We start from the raw sequence: 18,754 nt of genomic DNA on the forward strand, positions 1-18,754 counted from the left end.
AACTACATGTGACTGCTTCCCATATAGCATTGAGGTCTGCAATCACTACCACATAGGGTTTAGTTTTCTAGTGTGAAATAAAAATGGCAAAAAGATTTACATTTGGAAAATCCTAAGAAGCTGTATATTTCCTGGGATCAAATAGAGGCTCTAAGTATATTGCTTGTTCATTCCCTGTATTCTAAAAGTGTTAAATATTATCTTTGAAGATTGCCAAATTAATATTTGAAGGATTACTACATTTCAATCACAGTTGTGATATGCTGGAATTACAGAAAAATCTCAAGGCAAGATTGGAGCTCTCCTGTTCAGTATAGGAAATAAGTTTCCCTCTTATTTCATATGTTTCTGAGCAGTCCAGTGGTTTGTCAAAATTCCCACTGTGTGTTAGTAGCATGATGGATCCGGGCAGGGAGGAGGGAAAGGGGCAGGGCTTAACTTGTGGCCTAGAGGTGGAGCTCTCACCTCACAATCAGGATGTTGTGAGTTTGATCCCAGGTAGAGACAGATGTAGGGTCTCCTGCTTAGGCAGGGGGTTGGACTAGGTGACCTGCAAAGTCCCTCCCAACTCTGTTAATGCACCTGTTAAAACTTGCTTTTATTCCTTCTGTCTCTTCCCATCCAGAATTTACTATGTTCTATTATGAGTGTTGGAGACCTTGATTTCCTGGCCTTTCAAATATCCAGCATCAGAGACTGGCATGCCTGTAAAAAGAAAGGAAGGACTTCTTGGAGTACTCACAAAAGAACAACGAGTTTTCAACCTTAACTAGTTTCATTTTGAGGCAACTGTGTTTTGTGGAGCTCCAATCTATATGTATTAGGACAATGTGTTCTGACCAGGTTTTCTACAAGTGTGTTGCTTCCAATGGTCATATTCTTTTTCTCTTTCTGGTTCATGAAGTTCCATAAGTGCAAAGCATAGGAATGATTGAACTCTGGCTTTGTGTTCCATACTTCATAATACTTTGTCCATGTTTGATAAGGAATGGGATAGAAACGTTGAGGGTGCAAAAAGGAAACGTTGTAACATATGTGGTCTTCCACATTCTCAAAATTTCTAAGATTGCATTTCTTCTGTAGTATTCTTGTAAATAAGTAAGGTCCCTGATTTCCCCAGATGTCTCCATTGTAATTCTGAACAAAATCGTTCATGCAATCCCAGATGAACCAATGATGATGCTGAAAACCAAAGACCCCATTGCTGGAGAATTGGGAAGACTGAGCTGCCAAAAAATTAGCCACTGGGATAGGTTTGATGGAAATAACATCAGTGTCCATATAAATACCACCATATTTCCACACTACTGCCAGTCTGATTGCATCAGAAATAACATAGGCCCAATATTTCTCCTTTGTTGCATTGACCTGAAAAAAAATCAAAATTGATACATAAGCAAGAAATAACAACTAGCTAAGATAAAGCAATATTTGTGTACTTGCAGTGAAGAAATTATATCCATATCGTACAACTTGCCTAAGATGTTACAGATTCAAATTCTGGATGTATATATAGGCTTTGTCCCTGAGATTCTGCTTAATCAAGATGTTGCAGGATGTGTGTGTGTGTGTGTGTGTGTGTGTGTGTGTGTGTGTGTATGTGTATCAGTGGTGGGTTTCAAATTTTTTTAGAACCTCTTCTGTAGGTGTGGCCTGCTTTGTGGGAGTGGATTGCCGGCCATGTGACTGAGTGGGAGTGGCTTGGCAGTCATGTGACTGGGAGGGCATGGCCAACTTGTAAAATGTGGTGAAACTCACTTAACAATGCTCTTGCTTAGCAACTAAAATGTTGGCTCAGAAACTCTGGCATTTGAAGTACGCAAGTCTTAAAGCTGTCAAGTTACAAGACCCTTGCACCCGTAACCCTTTAGAAAAAAAAGAACCCCAGGGGTGTTCAAACTTGACAGCTTTAAAACTTTAAGGTTTAGATAGGACTCTTAGAGGCGGGCGAGATGGTTGGTGAGCCAGCCAATCAGTGAGCGGTGGGGGGGCAAGCGTGGTCCGGATGGGCGTGGGTGGGAACTGGAACCAGTTCTAAATGGCATGGTAGATTTGTAGAACCTCTTCTATAGAAGAGGTTAAAACTGGCAGGAACCCACCCCTGATGTGTATGTACACTCCCACATATACATATATGCACACATACAAACACAGAAATGTGTATGTGTGTATTTGTGCTAACCAAAGTATGTTTTTTTTAAAACATATAATGAATCCACTAATATAAGTTATACCATAATATTCTTTGAAAGCTTTAAGCAACAAAACATATTGTCATCAGTACATAAATACTGCTGCAACTTGTTCAGAATGCAAGTCTTACTAACTTAAAGGCAATATTCTACATAGGGTGAAAACTATGCCCAAATAAAGATATATTAAGCAAAAGTTTAAAAGCTTCACAAAAAAATGTTCATATTATTCTTTTGATGTCCATAGCAAGATATAGCATAATGTTTAAAAAGTTACTTCATCCTTAGTGTGGGTAGCTTTTTCCAAGCACATGTAAAATATTTCAAACCCAATTGTTAGCTCTTTACAAATGAGTCAGAAATTACATCATGCTTAAGCCTCTTTCCTAAAAACCTGCATATCTGCTGCGGTATAGATTAATAGCCTGATCTAGTGATGAGCTTTGTTCTTAGAGAATATTTTTTCAAAGGATGGAGAGCCAATGTGGTTATTTCCTGATATGTTGTATTAATTTTGCAGAGTTCAGGCAACCTCTTAACTTTATTTTTTTTACTCTTAAAGAGACCATTGAAGATCAAGTAAAATCCTTTCTATGTAACATTTATGTTGGGAAAGTATTCTGAATCAAGATTAACCTTTTTTTCTCTCTTTAAGAGTAGTCTCACAGTCATTCCTGGAAGTGCTATGGATAAGCTAGGGTCTTAGAGAATCATCCCGCCGTACTGTACCATGAATACAAGGTACACTTAATGTTAAAGAAAACAGAAAAATTCTTGTAGCACATTATAGTATATTGTGAGTAATATTCTTTTTGCTATGGTCTACACTAGGAGAGAAACTTCTGTATAAGCATGTGTGTGTGTGTGTGTGCGTGTGTATTCTCTTCTGGTGAGTACTTAAGATTGCTAGCAAAATGTATAATATAGAATATAAAGAATTAAAGGCATAGAACACAATTAAGACTCCATAAGTAGTAAAAATCATGTGACAGTTGAAAAACTAAGGAAGAGATGTTCACAGATCTCTAAGTACTGAGTGAATGAGGCTGGAGTCAAACACAAGTCCCAAAGGCGAGGTTTTTTTCCTGATAGATGCAAGAGCAATAACAGAGTCAACAGAACAGATCAACTGGAATTAACGTTGTTATTTTTTCTGGCTATTCAGAAAAAAACACTCCCACTTCCCATCTTACCTGAAGATGCCATGACAATAGAGGTGTGTCCTGGAATAAAATGTCCTCCTGAAGAGGAAAAAGGAAAACATTCTTCATAGTTGATAAGAAGAAAAGTGAGGGGTAAGAAGACTTTACATCCTGCAATGTGTTGTTGTTCAGTCCTTTCATCAAGAAAATGATGGGTCTGTCTGGATAAACTCTGGCAGCAGATTCCACAGAACATAATACGAGTGGAGAAGGTTGCAGATGATCAGTTGTCTCCAGAAAGATGATACTTCTGCCCTGGGACATGACATCATTGGGCCTCAGGAAATGTTTGGGAATTGGATTGCAGAAAAAGAAGCAATCTGGTTCTTGGGACAGTTCATAAACTATTCCAAATGCAAATAGAAAGGCGACACACAAGAACAACTGAATTTCTTTCATCTTGTTGACTGCTTCTTAGGCTTTTGACATGAGTGAAAACAACATGTTTTAGTCAGGCATGTTCTACTACCACAACAACAACTGCATACACCAAAACTACTTTCCTGTTGCTACTAAAACTTTTCAGCTATCCTTCATCTAGGCTGAAAGTATAAATCTTTATAGGTGTTACACAATGATATAAGAATCTGTGTTAAGAACACTTTTGAGTAGAACTAAGCTGATTTCTTCTAGGAAAAATTTCCCTGGGGAAAACTCTAATCATTCCTTTATGGGCTTTCTACAAATGGAAGATAAACATATACTCTCCACCTCAAAACGCATTAAGAATTATGTAGTGTAAGCTATTAACCAGCCCACCAACCCGCCTACTGCCATCCTTTCAGGAACAATGCTATTATACAATCTCTTAATAGCAGAAGATCCAACAACAACACATACCTAATTATATTTATTTAGGGGGAAAGTCTAGCTTTTTTTTCAGCTGGGTTTATTTCCAGATAAATATGTATTACACAGCAGCCTGAATCGTGAGAATGCTCATTTTTTCCTCGACATCACCACTGTATATCTCCACCCATGCCAAAGTCTGTGAAAATAATTCTGCAAATTTTAGAAGGAGTGTAACAGATATGTTCCAGAATGCAGCAGTTTTATATACAACATGCAGAAATAAAAATAAAATCTCATGCTTTGCCAGAAAAATATGGAGATTTCTTTCCCTCAGCCACCTTGTGGTCCTTTGTCTTATAATTGCTGTAGATACAGTATTGCTGATGAGGATACTGCTTTTCTGTTAAATATCAACATATACTTTAAATTCAGTTCCCTGAACATATCTCCTCGGCCAACAGACCTCATGTCAGGCTACAACTCTGTTAGAGCTGTGTTGCTTCTTAGCTCTATTGGAATATTGATGGAGATTTGAAGCGATGGGAATGACTGAACTACTCTAGTGGAGCAACACTAGAGGTGGATGAAAAATCCATGACATTGCTTCATAAAGATCCCAAGATTGAATATATTTAAAATTTTTAACTTAGAAAATCCTGGGGTTTTTTTGGGTGGGGTGGGGTGTTGAACATCCCAATTTTCCAAACAATAACTAATGTTTGTCAGATTACCTGATTTTGTGGCTATATTCTGATGAAATCAGTAGATGCCTGCAATGATTTAACTCCGTTGTCTCAACAGGAGGTTCCAGGAAGATGCAGCAGTTGGATATCTTCTTAATATCCAGAGTATTCATGTTGTTGCTTAATATTAGTTTCCATGTGACTGATAGAAATTAAAAATTGGTATCCTCTGACTTCTGGTACCTTGGAATATCAACTGGTTTTGAGCAGTAATTCTGTCTTTCCCATAGCTTTCATATTTTACATTAGAAAGATGATCATGAGAGAGCAGGTATTTTTCTTCCAAAATTTCTTTAGGAATACATATTTTAAAAAACCCTTCCTCTTGTAGACTTTCCTGAGTAAAATATTGGTTCCAGTGATGTCTGCTTAATAAATACTATCCATCTGCCTTTCCGTTTTCCTTTTCAAATGAGAACCTGGACTTGTAATGCTTTACTGAAAAGCGTTGGAATCATCTCAATGCTGCACTTGTGCAAAAAGGCTGCAAACACTTAAGTGAAATGAATAATTAATGTTCTTTTTTCCCCCACCAAGGCTTAGCTCTGGAAAAAGTGAGGAATGTATTATAAACATCCCTGAGGACTAACTTCGCAGATTAATCACCTGTTTTATCCACAACTGAAGGAACTGAAAAGACATTTTGATTCTCCATTGTATAAATATAGGGGTTTGCTTATTTATTTAAACAATGTTGAGGTTTGTAAATATATCTAAATTTCCTAATTCTTTGGAATGTTCAAATGCAAAGGCAAAGAACATAAATTTGTATCTGAAGAAAAAGGAAGACAAACAAGTTACTGTTGGATGGGATCTCAATGAGAAACAAAAAGAGATACTGGCAGTTAAACTAAAGAAGGAAGATATTAAAATACTTATTAAACACAAGATGGCTAGGGGAAAAGGGATGTAATTAATTTCCAAGAAGATATATTAATGAAAAGGATCAAAGAAATAAAAACATCAAGGAATATTCAGGGTGCTTGATTTCTTGTTTAGTAGTAATGGCAAAAGGTGCCATCTAGATTTATTTAAATATAGGGTTAAGTAAAAAATCTGGGCAATCAAATTTCTGATGATGTGGTTAAACCTTTGAACTGACTTTTTTAATTTAATTGAAAAGTCAAAGTGAAACATCAAATTGAATGCTTCTGATTCTTTTCTAATCATTTTGATGCTTCTGTATAAAAATTGAAATTTCCCCAAAAAACTATTAGGAAAAATACTTAAGAATTTATTTTGAATATCTGGATTGGATTAACTTTCAGATTTGATTCAATTTTTGAATTAAATTAATAAATCAAATAAATTTTGCCTGACAACTCAGGCATGTTACTTAATACAGTTGTTTTTATTTTGTTCAATTTCAGAAAGTTCAAGTGAAAACAAAGTCATATGCATTATTAGATAATATTTATATACCTATATTCATATAAACTAAACTGTAATCTGATGCATATTTTCTTGGGAGATAGTCCAACTGGAGTCATTGGGATTTATAGTATTTAAATAAAAGCATGCAGTTTCAAACTGTGAGTTTGAAGGTGCTATGGTAATTGTCCTAATGCACTAAATTAATGCACAGAAAACTCTAGAGGTTTTTAGAAAGATTTTTAATTTATGCAACGGATATCTCATGATTTATTGATTTAAACATTATTGGAATGAATACAACTGATCTAACATCTACCTTGCCCACTGTGCTTAAAAGAATATACATTTCCAAATGAAGACTTACCTGTTTTGAAGAGTACAGCAGATAGTGCTAGATTGACACTGAAACAGCCCATACAGTGAAAATTATTTATAAAACTTACATTAGATTTGAATAAACGTAAGCTTGAACGTCAATTTACAGGACCTTTGATATCTTCAATATCACTCCAACTCCTAACTTTTAGAAGTGATGTTTGTACAGTACTTGCTGTGAGATAAAAAGAGGAAACAAAAGACTTTTTGAAATTACTAGTTGAGAAGCAATACAGCAGCTGATATAGCTGTACCAGGTATATAAGAATTTGCTAGTAGAAAAGAATAGGTAAAACTTCAGAGTGTGAATGAGACACTACTAGAAGAAAAGGTGTGTGTCCAAAATAGAAAAGAGATAATATAATGCAATACCCCACCCCTCATAGTTTAAAATGATTGCTTAAAACCATCAAGAAGAGATCAGATTCTTGTACCCAATCCTCTTTTGGATTATTTTTCTTGAGCAGAAATTCTTTAATGTCCTAAAGAACAATATTGGGCTCAAAAAGAGATGTGGGAGATGATCCAATTCTGGCGCCTACCAGATTTGTTAGACTGCAACTAGTTTGGAAAAAAAACTCCAAAGGGATACTAATAAAATGGTGTGCTGAATTTGAAAGATGTATTTAGGCTTGCATACCTAACTCCTAAGGGAAGCAGCGGCTCAGTGGCCAAGACGCTGAGCTTGTTGATCAGAAAGGTCAGTAGTTCAGTGGTTTGAATCTCTAGCGTTGCATAACGGAGTGAGCTCTCGTTACTTGTCCCAGCTTCTGCCAATCTAGCAGTTCAAAAGCATGTAAAAATGCAAGCAGAAAAATAGGAACCACTTAGCTGGGAAGGTAACAGCATTCCGTGCGCCTTCAGCATTTAGTCATGCTGTTCACATGACCATGGAGATGTCTTTGGACAGCGCTGGTTCTTCAGCTTTGAAATGGAGATGAGCACCACCCCCTAGAGTCAGGAACAATAGCACATATGTGCGAGGGGAAGCTTTACCTTCACCTAACTCCTAACTCTCCTAGGTTCCTAGGAAAACAATTTCAAGGCTAGGCACAATTTCTTTTCCTCTGTATTTCTGTAGAGCAGGCATTCTAAAATTTTATTAGCCAAGTGTAACTGCACATGTGGATTTTGAGAGATAGAAGCCATTCTCAAGTGCAACTATAGTGTAATTTTAATATAGGGATATTCATAAAAATTACATGTTACCCCTGCTGCATCAATACCCTGGAAGAATGAATAATTACTATATGGACCTCCTGCTCTCAAATATGTGTTTATCTGTTACCTGAACACTAGCAAAATACTGTGGTTGTGATAGTGAAAATGAGGCAAAAGTCTAAACAAGGCAGTTTTACTTTTTTTAAATTATGCTTTAATGCAATTTCTTGATCATTGATCAAAATTAATTGAATCCAGATAAGGATGTTATTCAAACATAACCAGACAACTAGAACAGAGAGTCCAAGCCTTCCCCTTGTGAAAATCAAATGGGGAGAGTAGAAAATGTACCCTGTCTTTCAATTCCTACAATTGTAAAATGTGCGATTGCATCAAGTAATTTCAACTTGGTTAATCAAAGGCAGCTTTGTATAAAGAAGATTGAAATATCAACTGACACAGTCAGCTAAAGCATTGGTTCTATTTGATAAGAATGCTTCAGTTCACAGTGTACCACAGTGTTCTTTATATTTTATCTTTGCTTTGATGCCAATAAAATAATCAAGTACCTATATTTTCAGAACTTTATTATCTTCAACCATTATTTATAACAAACAGAATAATATAAATAGGAAGTCACTATTATCAAATAGTTCCTGTAAGAAAATGTTGTAGTCTAGAATGTTCCTATCAGGAATTTGAGCAGCCAGGTGTGTTCTCTTCCCAATCACATTATGTTAAAATTATTTTTCTTAACAAAACTCCAAATACTTCAACCATTAACTATGTTCAGCTTTTGTTCATTTTCTCAGCCCATAGATCCACCCATTACAGATTTTAATTGTTTTAATGTACAAAAATGTAGATTTTTATCTGCCTATTAATGTCCTCTATTTTAGCTATGTAAGGACATTATGTTGGCATTTGAAAAAGAGCTTCCTTTTAATGCCAAGAATAAGTCACCCCAAGCATGAATTATTTAATATAAAAGGGTTTTAAATGTGTCTTTTGTAGAGAAAAGTTTCAGGCAACCCATTCACTCATGAGTTCCATGTTTAGTAGCACATATATGCTGGTATGCAAGTAAGTCTATTAAAAATAATATAATTGATTGAGATCCAAAAATATAAGGTAGTTGCCCTTGTCCTTTTATTAAGGAAGGCCCTGCGTCTCTGAATTTTGTTTTCAGGTAGAGCAGAGAAGAAGAAAAGGAAACAAGGAAGAGAGGTAAGGCCCATTTCCCCATCTGTGTCTAACCACTTGCATGCTTTGCCTATGCCTATCCCTTGTCTTCTTCTCATCTCCAGCTCATGGGAAGGTAGACTTCATAGTAATGTTTTCCACATTGTCTCAGGGCAGACTCAAGGTATCTAAAATATGTCAATCTTTTTTGTGCCTTCCAAACAAAGACAGGTTCTTGATGTTTTCTTTGCAAGATTTCAAAGAAAATGGCCATTGTTTTCTTACTCGGGCTGAGAGATGATGACTTGTTGTAGATCACTGAGCTGACTTTGTGTATAAGATGGCACTAGAAATTATTTTTTTCAGGTTTCTAAGCTGGTGCTTTAACAGGAGCTAACACTTTTTCTCAACCTTATTACTTGTTATCGTAAATAGAAGTGTGGTGACTACAGTAACTGAAAACAGAGAAAACAGAGATAGGCTAAGGACCAACAAAAGGGGAGCCAAATCATGCTAGAATATTTTTCTGCTTAATCAGGCAGTGAAGAAAGAAAAAGGAGAAGAATAAAAAATCAGGTTTCCCCCTTTTATTTGTACTCCTAACATTAGCAGCATGAAAAGTGCAAATAATAGACTACTCCAACGTATTTAGTATATAGGAAAACAGCTAATAAAGAACAACATTCTTTCAGCCCTCCAAGTGCTAAATGACATTTGTCAGTGGTTTGTGTCACAAAAAGACAGAATATATGTAATAAAATAATAAATATATGTTTCTTCAGATATTAAAATAATTGATGTAAAAATTTACATGAAAAAACTGCTTGTTTTTACAATATTTCCATTATTGTTCTTAGGGCAATGGGTTGGTTTTCTGTCATCAGTCAACACTTGGTCATTTTTGAAGTCCTAACTTTTATTTTTGTTTTATTTTGTTGTAAATCTACTATTTAATGCCATGATATTTTGTTCTATATGAAAAAAGACCTGGAGCTAAATTTTAGAGGCCCTTAGCATTCTGTGGAGTTCTCCATCTCAGTACTTCTCTGATAGTAAGCAGTATCTTTCCTGCCCCAGCTCTTCCTCTTCAAAATCAGGGTCATTAAAGAAGAGTTGTAATGGATGCAAGTCCTTCTGGCCATTGTAACCACCCCTAAAGTTCATGAAGGTTGTCCTGAGAACTAAAAAAGTAAACAAAGGGCAATAGTAGAATTACAGTATATTGGAGCACAGGAAATTGCTTTGTATTATGTTAGACCATTGATCCATTTAGCCCAATGCTGTTAGCACTAAATAGCAGTGGCCCTCCAAAGCCTTCACTTGGAGATTTTCAAGGCCTATGTTAAGAAGCCAGGACTGAACCTGAAACTTTTTATGTGGAAAAAAATTGTCCTGTTACTCAACTTCCCTGTAAGTAGACATGTTTTGATATTTTGATAAGCTATGCTGGCTTTACAGAACTAGAACACTAGTTATCTGATAGAGACTCCATGTTTGCTTTCAGCTGTGAACAGATCCTGTTTTAGGAAATAAATGAAGGATGTAGGAGTTTGTAATAGATTTGGGAAATGCAAAGCAAACACATAGTGTGATAGCTTAGTTTGATAATTTTCACTCCCAATTATTCTCAATGTCATTGGGTTAACAAAGATACCAGAGTTTAAATTAATAATATATGTTAAATAAGTTGTATTAAAAAGACTCCGAAGTTTACACACAATGTACTTTTTCCTATAACAAAAGCTCAAGTGTGGACAGAATAATGTCTCTTTAGTGCTTCTCATTCGTGCCAGAAATGTATTAACTATGCCCATTTGTGACTGAAAGGTTGAATCAATTGGTCCAGAGTTAAATTTTGTTTCCCCCCCACCATACCCACATTGTTTATTTCTCTTCAACCACCCAACCTGAAACAAATTCTCACAAATAACAAGCAATATGAAATGGTGTTAACATAAGAATCAGACCCTAAAACAAATGCAACTGTCTACTTTGCTTCCAAATTTGTTCCAATAGCATCATAAGATGCCCCCATTAAGCAACACACAAGGTTGCAGACATCTTTCATGCTGTTCCTCTGATATATTAGAGCAATAAACAGTCACTATTTAAGTCTGGAATTACCCACAACATTTGAGTCATATTACCTCAATTCTCCCTGATTTGATTGGCACCACATTTATTTCCAATTATTATGTTATTCTTGGCCTACAAAGCTATATATGGTTTGGCAGCCAGGGTTTGGTTGAAATACCTTTGCTAGTATGTCCTAACTCAATCCTTGAGCTCTTCCACGGTGTTCACATTTCTAACTATGGGCAAAGCCAATAGAGTGATGACCCATATATTCTGATGACTTTATGGAGAATTCTCTGTTTTAGGAAGCAGTATTTGACTTACAAGTTCAGTTCCATTGTTTGTCAAAGACTCATTTTTTCACCAGGTCTTTGTATCATTTTGATGTGATCTGAAGAGACTTCTTAATATTCTCTTTTATTGATAGTATTTTTATTGTTATTTTTCCAGTTTGTGTTCTATATTTTTATTTTTAAACTATATTCTTCCAAAGGACAGATTTTTATTTGTGAATCAAGGTTTGTGTCATGGAGCATCAATCACTTTACATGCATAGTCTTCTTATGAGTTTTTATATACATATAAAATTGGGCCTGGTATAAAGAAAGGGGATAAAGAATTCTTTTCATTTTTCTAGAACTTGGCATTTTCAATGGCACTGAGTGTGGGAGATATACTTATCAGCAAAGCTAAACTAAGGAAACTGCTACCAATAGGACTGCTTTGAAAAGAAATTAGAGAGATTCACAGAAGGTTTGCCTTTTTAGGTCTATGTCGTAATGGTTGACTCAGGTCACTACTGAGAGGAAGATTGGATAGGCCTTTGGTCTGGATTTTTCTTATGCCATCTTTAAATTCAAGCTGGCAGAAAAAACAGTGTGGTTCAAGTGTCAGCCACATAGTTCTTAGTTAGCATGATAAATTGAGCAGGTCTGCAAGGAATTTCAATTGAAATAATTCAGCCCTGGAACTTTTTGATAGGATATCAGCTTTATCCACATTCATAAACATTATAATGAGAGGATCACTTTAGTCAGCAGCTTTTTTTGATTCTGGCATCACTTTGGCAAGAGGCCAGTACTGTACAGTTGCATATGTGGCTGGATATAATAGTCCAAAAAGCGCCATAGGGGTCGTTGGTATGCCTCTGTCACTGTATGGTTTGAAAGGCAGGCACCAAGAACGAAGAGTATGGCTAGAAGCACAGTGAGGAGTATCACCAGCAGGATTCCAGCAAAATGCCACAAAATAATAAAGACCCAGGCTAGCTTCCACCTGTTGAAAAGAAATGTGAAATCTGCAGTTGATAAAAGTAAAGTGGGTCATGGCAAAAACAATAACATCTTACATCTTAATGACACTTTATTGATCGGAGAAAACATATACTGTAACTAAATTCCTAAGAGTTTGATGTTCAGGTACAAGAATTTTTTTTGGTGTTTGATTAAAAAGAGGGTTTCAGAGGTGACCATAAAGGCATGTCTGAAAGCCCTAGTTGCATTTTCTGGGCATATGAATTTGTTGTTGAAAACTAGTAAGTTGAATCCCTGTTGGGTGATAAAAAAATACGTTTGGCACTGCATTCATATCACAGATGAAAGAAAAACAAGCAGCAAAAAAACAAAACACCCCTCTTCCGGGTTTTAACCATCTATTGATAAAATTTCAGTGTCAATGAAGTACCTGGTTTCTTTCTAGCAGACTTGATCAAACATCTAAAACAGTAGACTGAATGTGGCAGAACTATATCTGTATCTCCCCAGCTATGACAGGTTTCAGCAAGATAGTATTTTAGAATCCCAGCCATGCCTAAACAAATCCTTCCTAGATGTGTTGGAACTTCTACTCCTAAAACTTGCATGAGCTGTAATTCTGGAAAGTGGGTTGTGATGAAAACTTCCATACTTTGAGTGACTTCCTTTACTTCCTTGATTTGAGTCTAGGAGATATGTTTTTGGAAAAAGATTCTCTACACTTTCCATCCCATAGGCTTTCTGTCTTCTGCTTATGCACATAACTGAAGAAGTAAACAATGTTATTTCTACTTGAATCTTGATAGATCTGAAATACTGAACAATTTGGCCACAAACCTAAGACTAGATAATAATGAGTATCTTGAGTCTTTGGTTAATTAGCCCTGAGTGACAGTCATGTAACAACAGAAACATTGCTCTGTGCCTCAGTGGTGGGTTGCCAATTTTTTTTACTACTGGTTCAGATGTGCTTGTGTAAGATGCTTCTGCATATGCGCAGAAGCATCTGGGCAGGTGGGCGTGGCCTCCCATCGCTGCTACTACTGGTTCGCCCGATCTGGACTGAACCGGGAGCAACCCACCTCTGCTGTGCCGGTTTACCTAATCAACTTCTATGTTCCCTTCCCCAATAGACATCACATCAAACTAAACCAACCCAACCCAACACCTGATAATAATAATTCTTCCCATTTAACAAAAGAAAGGAAGACAGAAATCTGTGGTTTGTTTACTGGCACAAGTTAATCTGTCCCTAATGAAAGGGTCAAAGTTCTGCCAAAGAAACCACTAAATAGGAAAGAAAAGGCTTAGCTGCATAATATATACAACACTTTCTTCTATCTTGCATCACAGAAAGAAGCATCCAGGTGTTATTATTTATTTGAAGTTGTAATATATTGCACCGATTCTTCAACCAATGTACTGGAATCTAATGGATTCTAAAAAAGTTTGATTCCTCTTTGACTAACGATATTAAGTCATTTAGGCTAAGATGCTACAACTGTGTTGGATATTTGTGACATTCATGGTGCATAACATAATAGTTATGAAACTAGGAAGATATTCTCATTAGATTTTATAAACCATCCTATTGTTTAATGTCCTGCTACCATTGAGTGTATTGCCAATTCAGCTCTGAATTCTATTTTTCTTTAATGGAAACTGTGGTCTGCCTGATTAATCATAAAAACCGAGTTCTGAAAACCACAAGAAAACCATACACAAGCTCTCCAGGCAATCATCTGATTATAAGAAAAATGGACTCCGTGCATATCAGTCAGGTTCCTCTTTCTGGTTGTTGCAGGTTTATGTTGTAGTTATTGTCACTATCAAATAGTAATATTTTCTTCACTAACCTACCACCACAAAGCTGCTGTTTCATAGGCCTCTCTTTCTTTCTTATTTTTTCTTCCTTGGGTAAAAAAGAGTAAAATTAGATTTTTATGATTTCCAGCCTCCAGTGTTTCCAGTGTTTAATTGGTCAACGTTTTAAAGTTCTTCTCTGTGTAATTTAGACAATTAAGGTCCCTTAATTTAATTTTCTTGCCACTGAAACACTGAAACCATGCTGCTAAATTACAGCATGATTTTGCACTATTCTCTTAGCTGTTGTAAAATAACAGCATTTGTAACCATTTTGAGCAACATGATTTAAGAATGTCTAAGAAAGAACCTGCTAAATCCTCTCAAGGACCAGTCTAGTTCAGTATTCCTTCTCAGATCTCCCAGATGGATACGTCAGGTGGGATACACAATAATGCTCTCCTGATGTTTTCCAGCAACTGAAATTCAGAGGCATGCTGTCTATTGATGCCAACCACCCATATGTGCACAGAAATCCAGTAACAGCAGACGACAAGTCAATTACTGCTAAATTTGTGCCCCACTGTTAATGCAGAGGAACATCATAGTTTCAGGTTGTTAAGTCAATCCTTATTTGGGGACTATAGATACTGTATCTGATTACTATTTAAGAAAGTAGTACAGTAGAACCTCTAGTCACAACCATAATTCATTCTATAACTTTCGTCACAAACCAATTTTGTTGTGATCCAAACCTAATTTTGAAAATTTGGCGTTTATAAAAACAATGGTGCAGAAAGGGAAATTGGCTACGGAAAAAAAAGTGAATTATTTGATCAGAACCTGATTTGGTCGTAGTCAGAAGCCTTGGTGACCAGAGGTTCTACTGTAATTGCAAACTGTAGTTTACAGTGAGGACAACCTGCCAGTTTCTTTGAATTAATCACAAATTATATAAGGTCAGTCTGTATCCTTTCCCCTTCAGAAGCTATAAAGCAACATCTTATTCTACAGCGCCAAGATATCTTTAAGCAACCATCTCTGTCAAAGCTCAATTTCAGTAATTGTAATAAGTATAGCTAAAACAGGGGACCCCATTTCCCCTCATTGGTCATCTATAATTTATGTTCACAAGACTGACCAGATAGCTTTCTCTGTTTTGGATAAAACAAAGTTACTGACCAGTTGAGCCCTGGCTATTTCATACATCAAGTTCTTTGGATGAAGATTCAAAAACTTGCCTGGAAAGTTGCTGTGACACCTGAAAGAAGAGAAGTCTGGATTATTGAAACAGATTTTTTACCAGTGGGCTTGTTCCTAAAACCAGTCAAATGGGATTCTCAAGAAATCATCAAAGAATGTGGTAGTCTTTGGAGATTATAATGATGAAAGAAGTGGTGTTCTTTAAGCCAGCATTGAGAAAGCCATGCTTGTATGATAAGATGTGGGTATGCACCAGATGTGGGTTGCTCCCAGTTCGGACTGGTTTGGGAGAACTGGTAGTGGTAATTGGGTGTGGATCGTTGAACCGGTAATGAGGACTGGCTGGCCACACCCCTGAACCAGCTTGCTCTGACACTTGCCTTGCGTCGTCTTTTCCATGTGCATCCACACAACTGCCTTCTAGTGCCTACACACAGGTAAGCAGCATGGGCTGCTCAGGGAGCCCCAAGGCTTCACAACCACTGCCTCCTAAGTGGGATCGAACCTTCCTGCCTCCTTGATGCATGGAGGCGGGAAGTGGCAGTTTTGTTTGCTGCCTGCAAGCTCTTGGTGGGAGGAGTGTGAACAGACAAGCGAGCATACCAGGATCTGCCAGCTGCCTCTAATCTGCAGTTTACTCATGAGCCAGTTTACTTTTAAACTGCAGATTAGAGGCAGCTGGCAAATTGCTGACTTGCTTGCTCAGCTTCTGCCCCTTCCTCTGGAGCTCACAAGCAGCGAACTAAACCAGGCAGTCTTTGGACCCTCTAGCTCTCCTGTGTTCAGCTCGACAGGGCTTGGGCTGTTGCTTTCTTTGGCCTTAAAAAAAAGTTTTACAGCATATTTTATTTCCCATCTCCAATCTGAAACCTAAATTTGCACACAGAGCCATGCCCACAAAATAAGCCATGCCCACAGAAATGGTAATTTTTTTTTTGAAACCCACCCCTGGTATGCACTGTGTATAAAACATAGAAACTGATATTAATAGTGGGGTTTTTTATCAGCTTTTTTCCCCTTGGTCTTTTTATAAGAAAGTAAATTTAAGCAGAAGAATTAAATATACAGTATATAGAGAGAGAACAAATGAAAGTATATGATATTATCAAGAGAGTAAAATAATTGAAATGAAAATAGGCTGGTCACATAGCAATAAGAAGTGATGGCAGGTGGGGCAAGGCAGACATAGAATGGATCCCACTTGATAAAAAGCATCCACGAAAGAGGCCTAAAAACAAGATGGATCCGTAACATCAGCAAATATTGTGGGCCCAATTGGCGCAAAAAAAAAAAAAAAAAAGCTCAGGTCCATATTGGCTGGAAACAGGAGGAAGAGGCCTGCAGGCTGCCAGTTTGACACCCCTCATCTAGAGCCAGTAAATTCATGCCCTTCTAACTATACTTTTCCACCTGCAAACTCTACTTCTTGAAAAAAGAAAATAGCATCACAGACACTAGAATCAGAATGCCGCCTTCAAAGTCATGAACTCTCTTTCTCTCCTCAGAATGCAAACTATAAAGACTCTTGTTAAGGCTTAAGGCATGACTTGGTTAACTTCAGCTACCTTTGATTTATGCAAACAACCAACAAATTTCCTTCAGGCAAAAGCCAGGAAAACTGAAATTGAAAAACTTCATTGCAGTCATTAATCAACCCAAACGAAATTGATATGCAAATATCCACAGCTGAATTGATAATATCTGAATAGTTAAAAGAAATCCATGCAACAAATGTTGATTCAAAAAAGATTACAGAGAGAGCTAAAATGCTTGTTCAGGGCACACAGGTTGTTGGATGATTCTGGAGGTGTTTTAGGGAATGAACTGGAGATATTTGTGTATCATCTTCTGGATCAGGTACAGAGGTGGGTTCCTACCAGTTCACACCTATTCGGTAGAACCGGTTCGTCAAATCTACCGAACCAGTTAGAAGAAGTTCCACCAGTGGACCCGGAAAGCAGGCCACACCTACAGAAGAGGTTCCAAATTTTTTTGAAACCCACCACTGGTCCTTGGATATGATTATTCTACACTATCATGCTCATATTTATAAAATTCAGTGCCTCTGTGAAAGATAAGGATGACTACTGCGTTTGTGGTGCAATCAGAACATTGTGTATGTTGAAGTTGTTTTAACGCAAACCAAAGATGCCTTTTAAAAAACAAGTTTACATCATGTTCTTATGCATGCCAGTGCTGTGTGTGAGGTAATTTAAGGTGGTTCTGACAAGTGTCGTTGGCATCTTCATATCCGGTCACATGGGTGGCAAGCCACTCCCACAAAGGAGGCCACACCCACAGAGTAGGTTCAAACAATTTTTGAAACCCACCACTGATCAGGTGGCAGCAGAAGTTGCAGTGGGGAGGATTCCAGAACGAAATTGGTTTAGCAGACTGGCTGGTGGAAAGGGCTGCAGGTTTCAGATATAAATGAAGATAGGCTTATAAAAGTATGACAATCCAAGAAATCCTGGAAAGAGTTACCAGTTTTTTACATCTTCTCCAACTATGAGTGACTTTTGAAATAAAAGTATAGGTAGTCCTCAGCTTCAGTTCATTTAATGACCATTCAAAGTTACAACGGCACTGAAAAGAATGACATGACCATTTTTCACACTTATGACCACACAGCACCCCCACGGTCACATGATCAAAATTCAGACGTTTGGCAGCTGATTAATATTTATGACAGTGGCAGTGTCCTGGAGTCATGTGATTAGCTTTTGCCACCTTCTGATGAGCAAAGTCAATGTGGAAGCCAGATTCCCTTAACAACTGCATTACTAACTTAACATTCTGCAGTGATTCACTTAACAGATGTGGCAAGCAAGGTCATCTCACTTAGCAACAGAAATTTGGGAGTCAATTGTGGTCATAAGTCGGGGATTACCTGTACTGAGAGAACCTCCCGGAGGAAATAAAACAAACAGGAGACTCTTCAAAAGCTCCGTTTGGGTTTTTCTCTCTAAAACTGTACCTACAGTACTGTATATAGTTGAGCCAAGGCTCTTCACTTATTAGAAATATGCAGAAATAATCTACCTAAAAGGAGCACAAGAAGAAAAGATGTGATTTAGAGAAGAACCACATGCAGCTGGAAAATCTCTGTCCTCTTTACCACAGCAGTTCTTACATCAAAGGAACATTCTTCTCATACAGAATTACAATAATGTTTGCATGACTTACAAAGGTTGAGATTTAACATATGATACAGAAAGAATTAGATTCATAGAAGTGTATCTTACCGGGCCTTCTCTGTCTCAACAGCTGACAGCTCAATCTGCAGAGTTTGTTCTCTGTCTTGAAGAATCTGGGAGGAAATAGATGGCAAGTTGGGAAAATAGCTGAAGATTTATAAGGCCTTCCTAGCCACACTTGTACTCCCTGTTCCAATAAGA

The 18,754-nt window shown here is 37.1% G+C and overlaps 1 protein-coding gene across 1 annotated transcript; it reads right to left on the reverse strand.

Moving 5' to 3' along the window:
* Nucleotides 1–765: 765 nt before the first annotated feature.
* Nucleotides 766–3,793, reverse strand: A4GNT (alpha-1,4-N-acetylglucosaminyltransferase). Its single transcript, XM_032225655.1, has 2 exons — nucleotides 3,386–3,793; nucleotides 766–1,368 (listed from the first exon to the last, which is right to left on the reverse strand). The coding sequence occupies exons 1-2, from the start codon at nucleotides 3,791–3,793 to the stop codon at nucleotides 766–768; spliced, it is 1,011 nt and encodes a 336-aa protein (XP_032081546.1).
* Nucleotides 3,794–18,754: the final 14,961 nt, after the last annotated feature.

Source organism: Thamnophis elegans, chromosome 10, assembly GCF_009769535.1.
Source record: "Thamnophis elegans isolate rThaEle1 chromosome 10, rThaEle1.pri, whole genome shotgun sequence".
Classification (NCBI taxonomy): Eukaryota; Metazoa; Chordata; class Lepidosauria; order Squamata; family Colubridae; genus Thamnophis; species Thamnophis elegans.

What these genes read in the sequence shown, in the direction of transcription:
- A4GNT (XM_032225655.1), bottom strand. Translation starts at nt 3,793, where the DNA reads ATGAAAGAAATTCAGTTGTTCTTGTGTGTCGCCTTTCTATTTGCATTT. An exon ending in TATTGTCATGGCATCTTCAG is followed by an intron (nt 1,369 to 3,385) that starts GTAAGATGGGAA and finishes ATTTTTTTTCAG; the next exon opens with GTCAATGCAACAAAGGAGAA.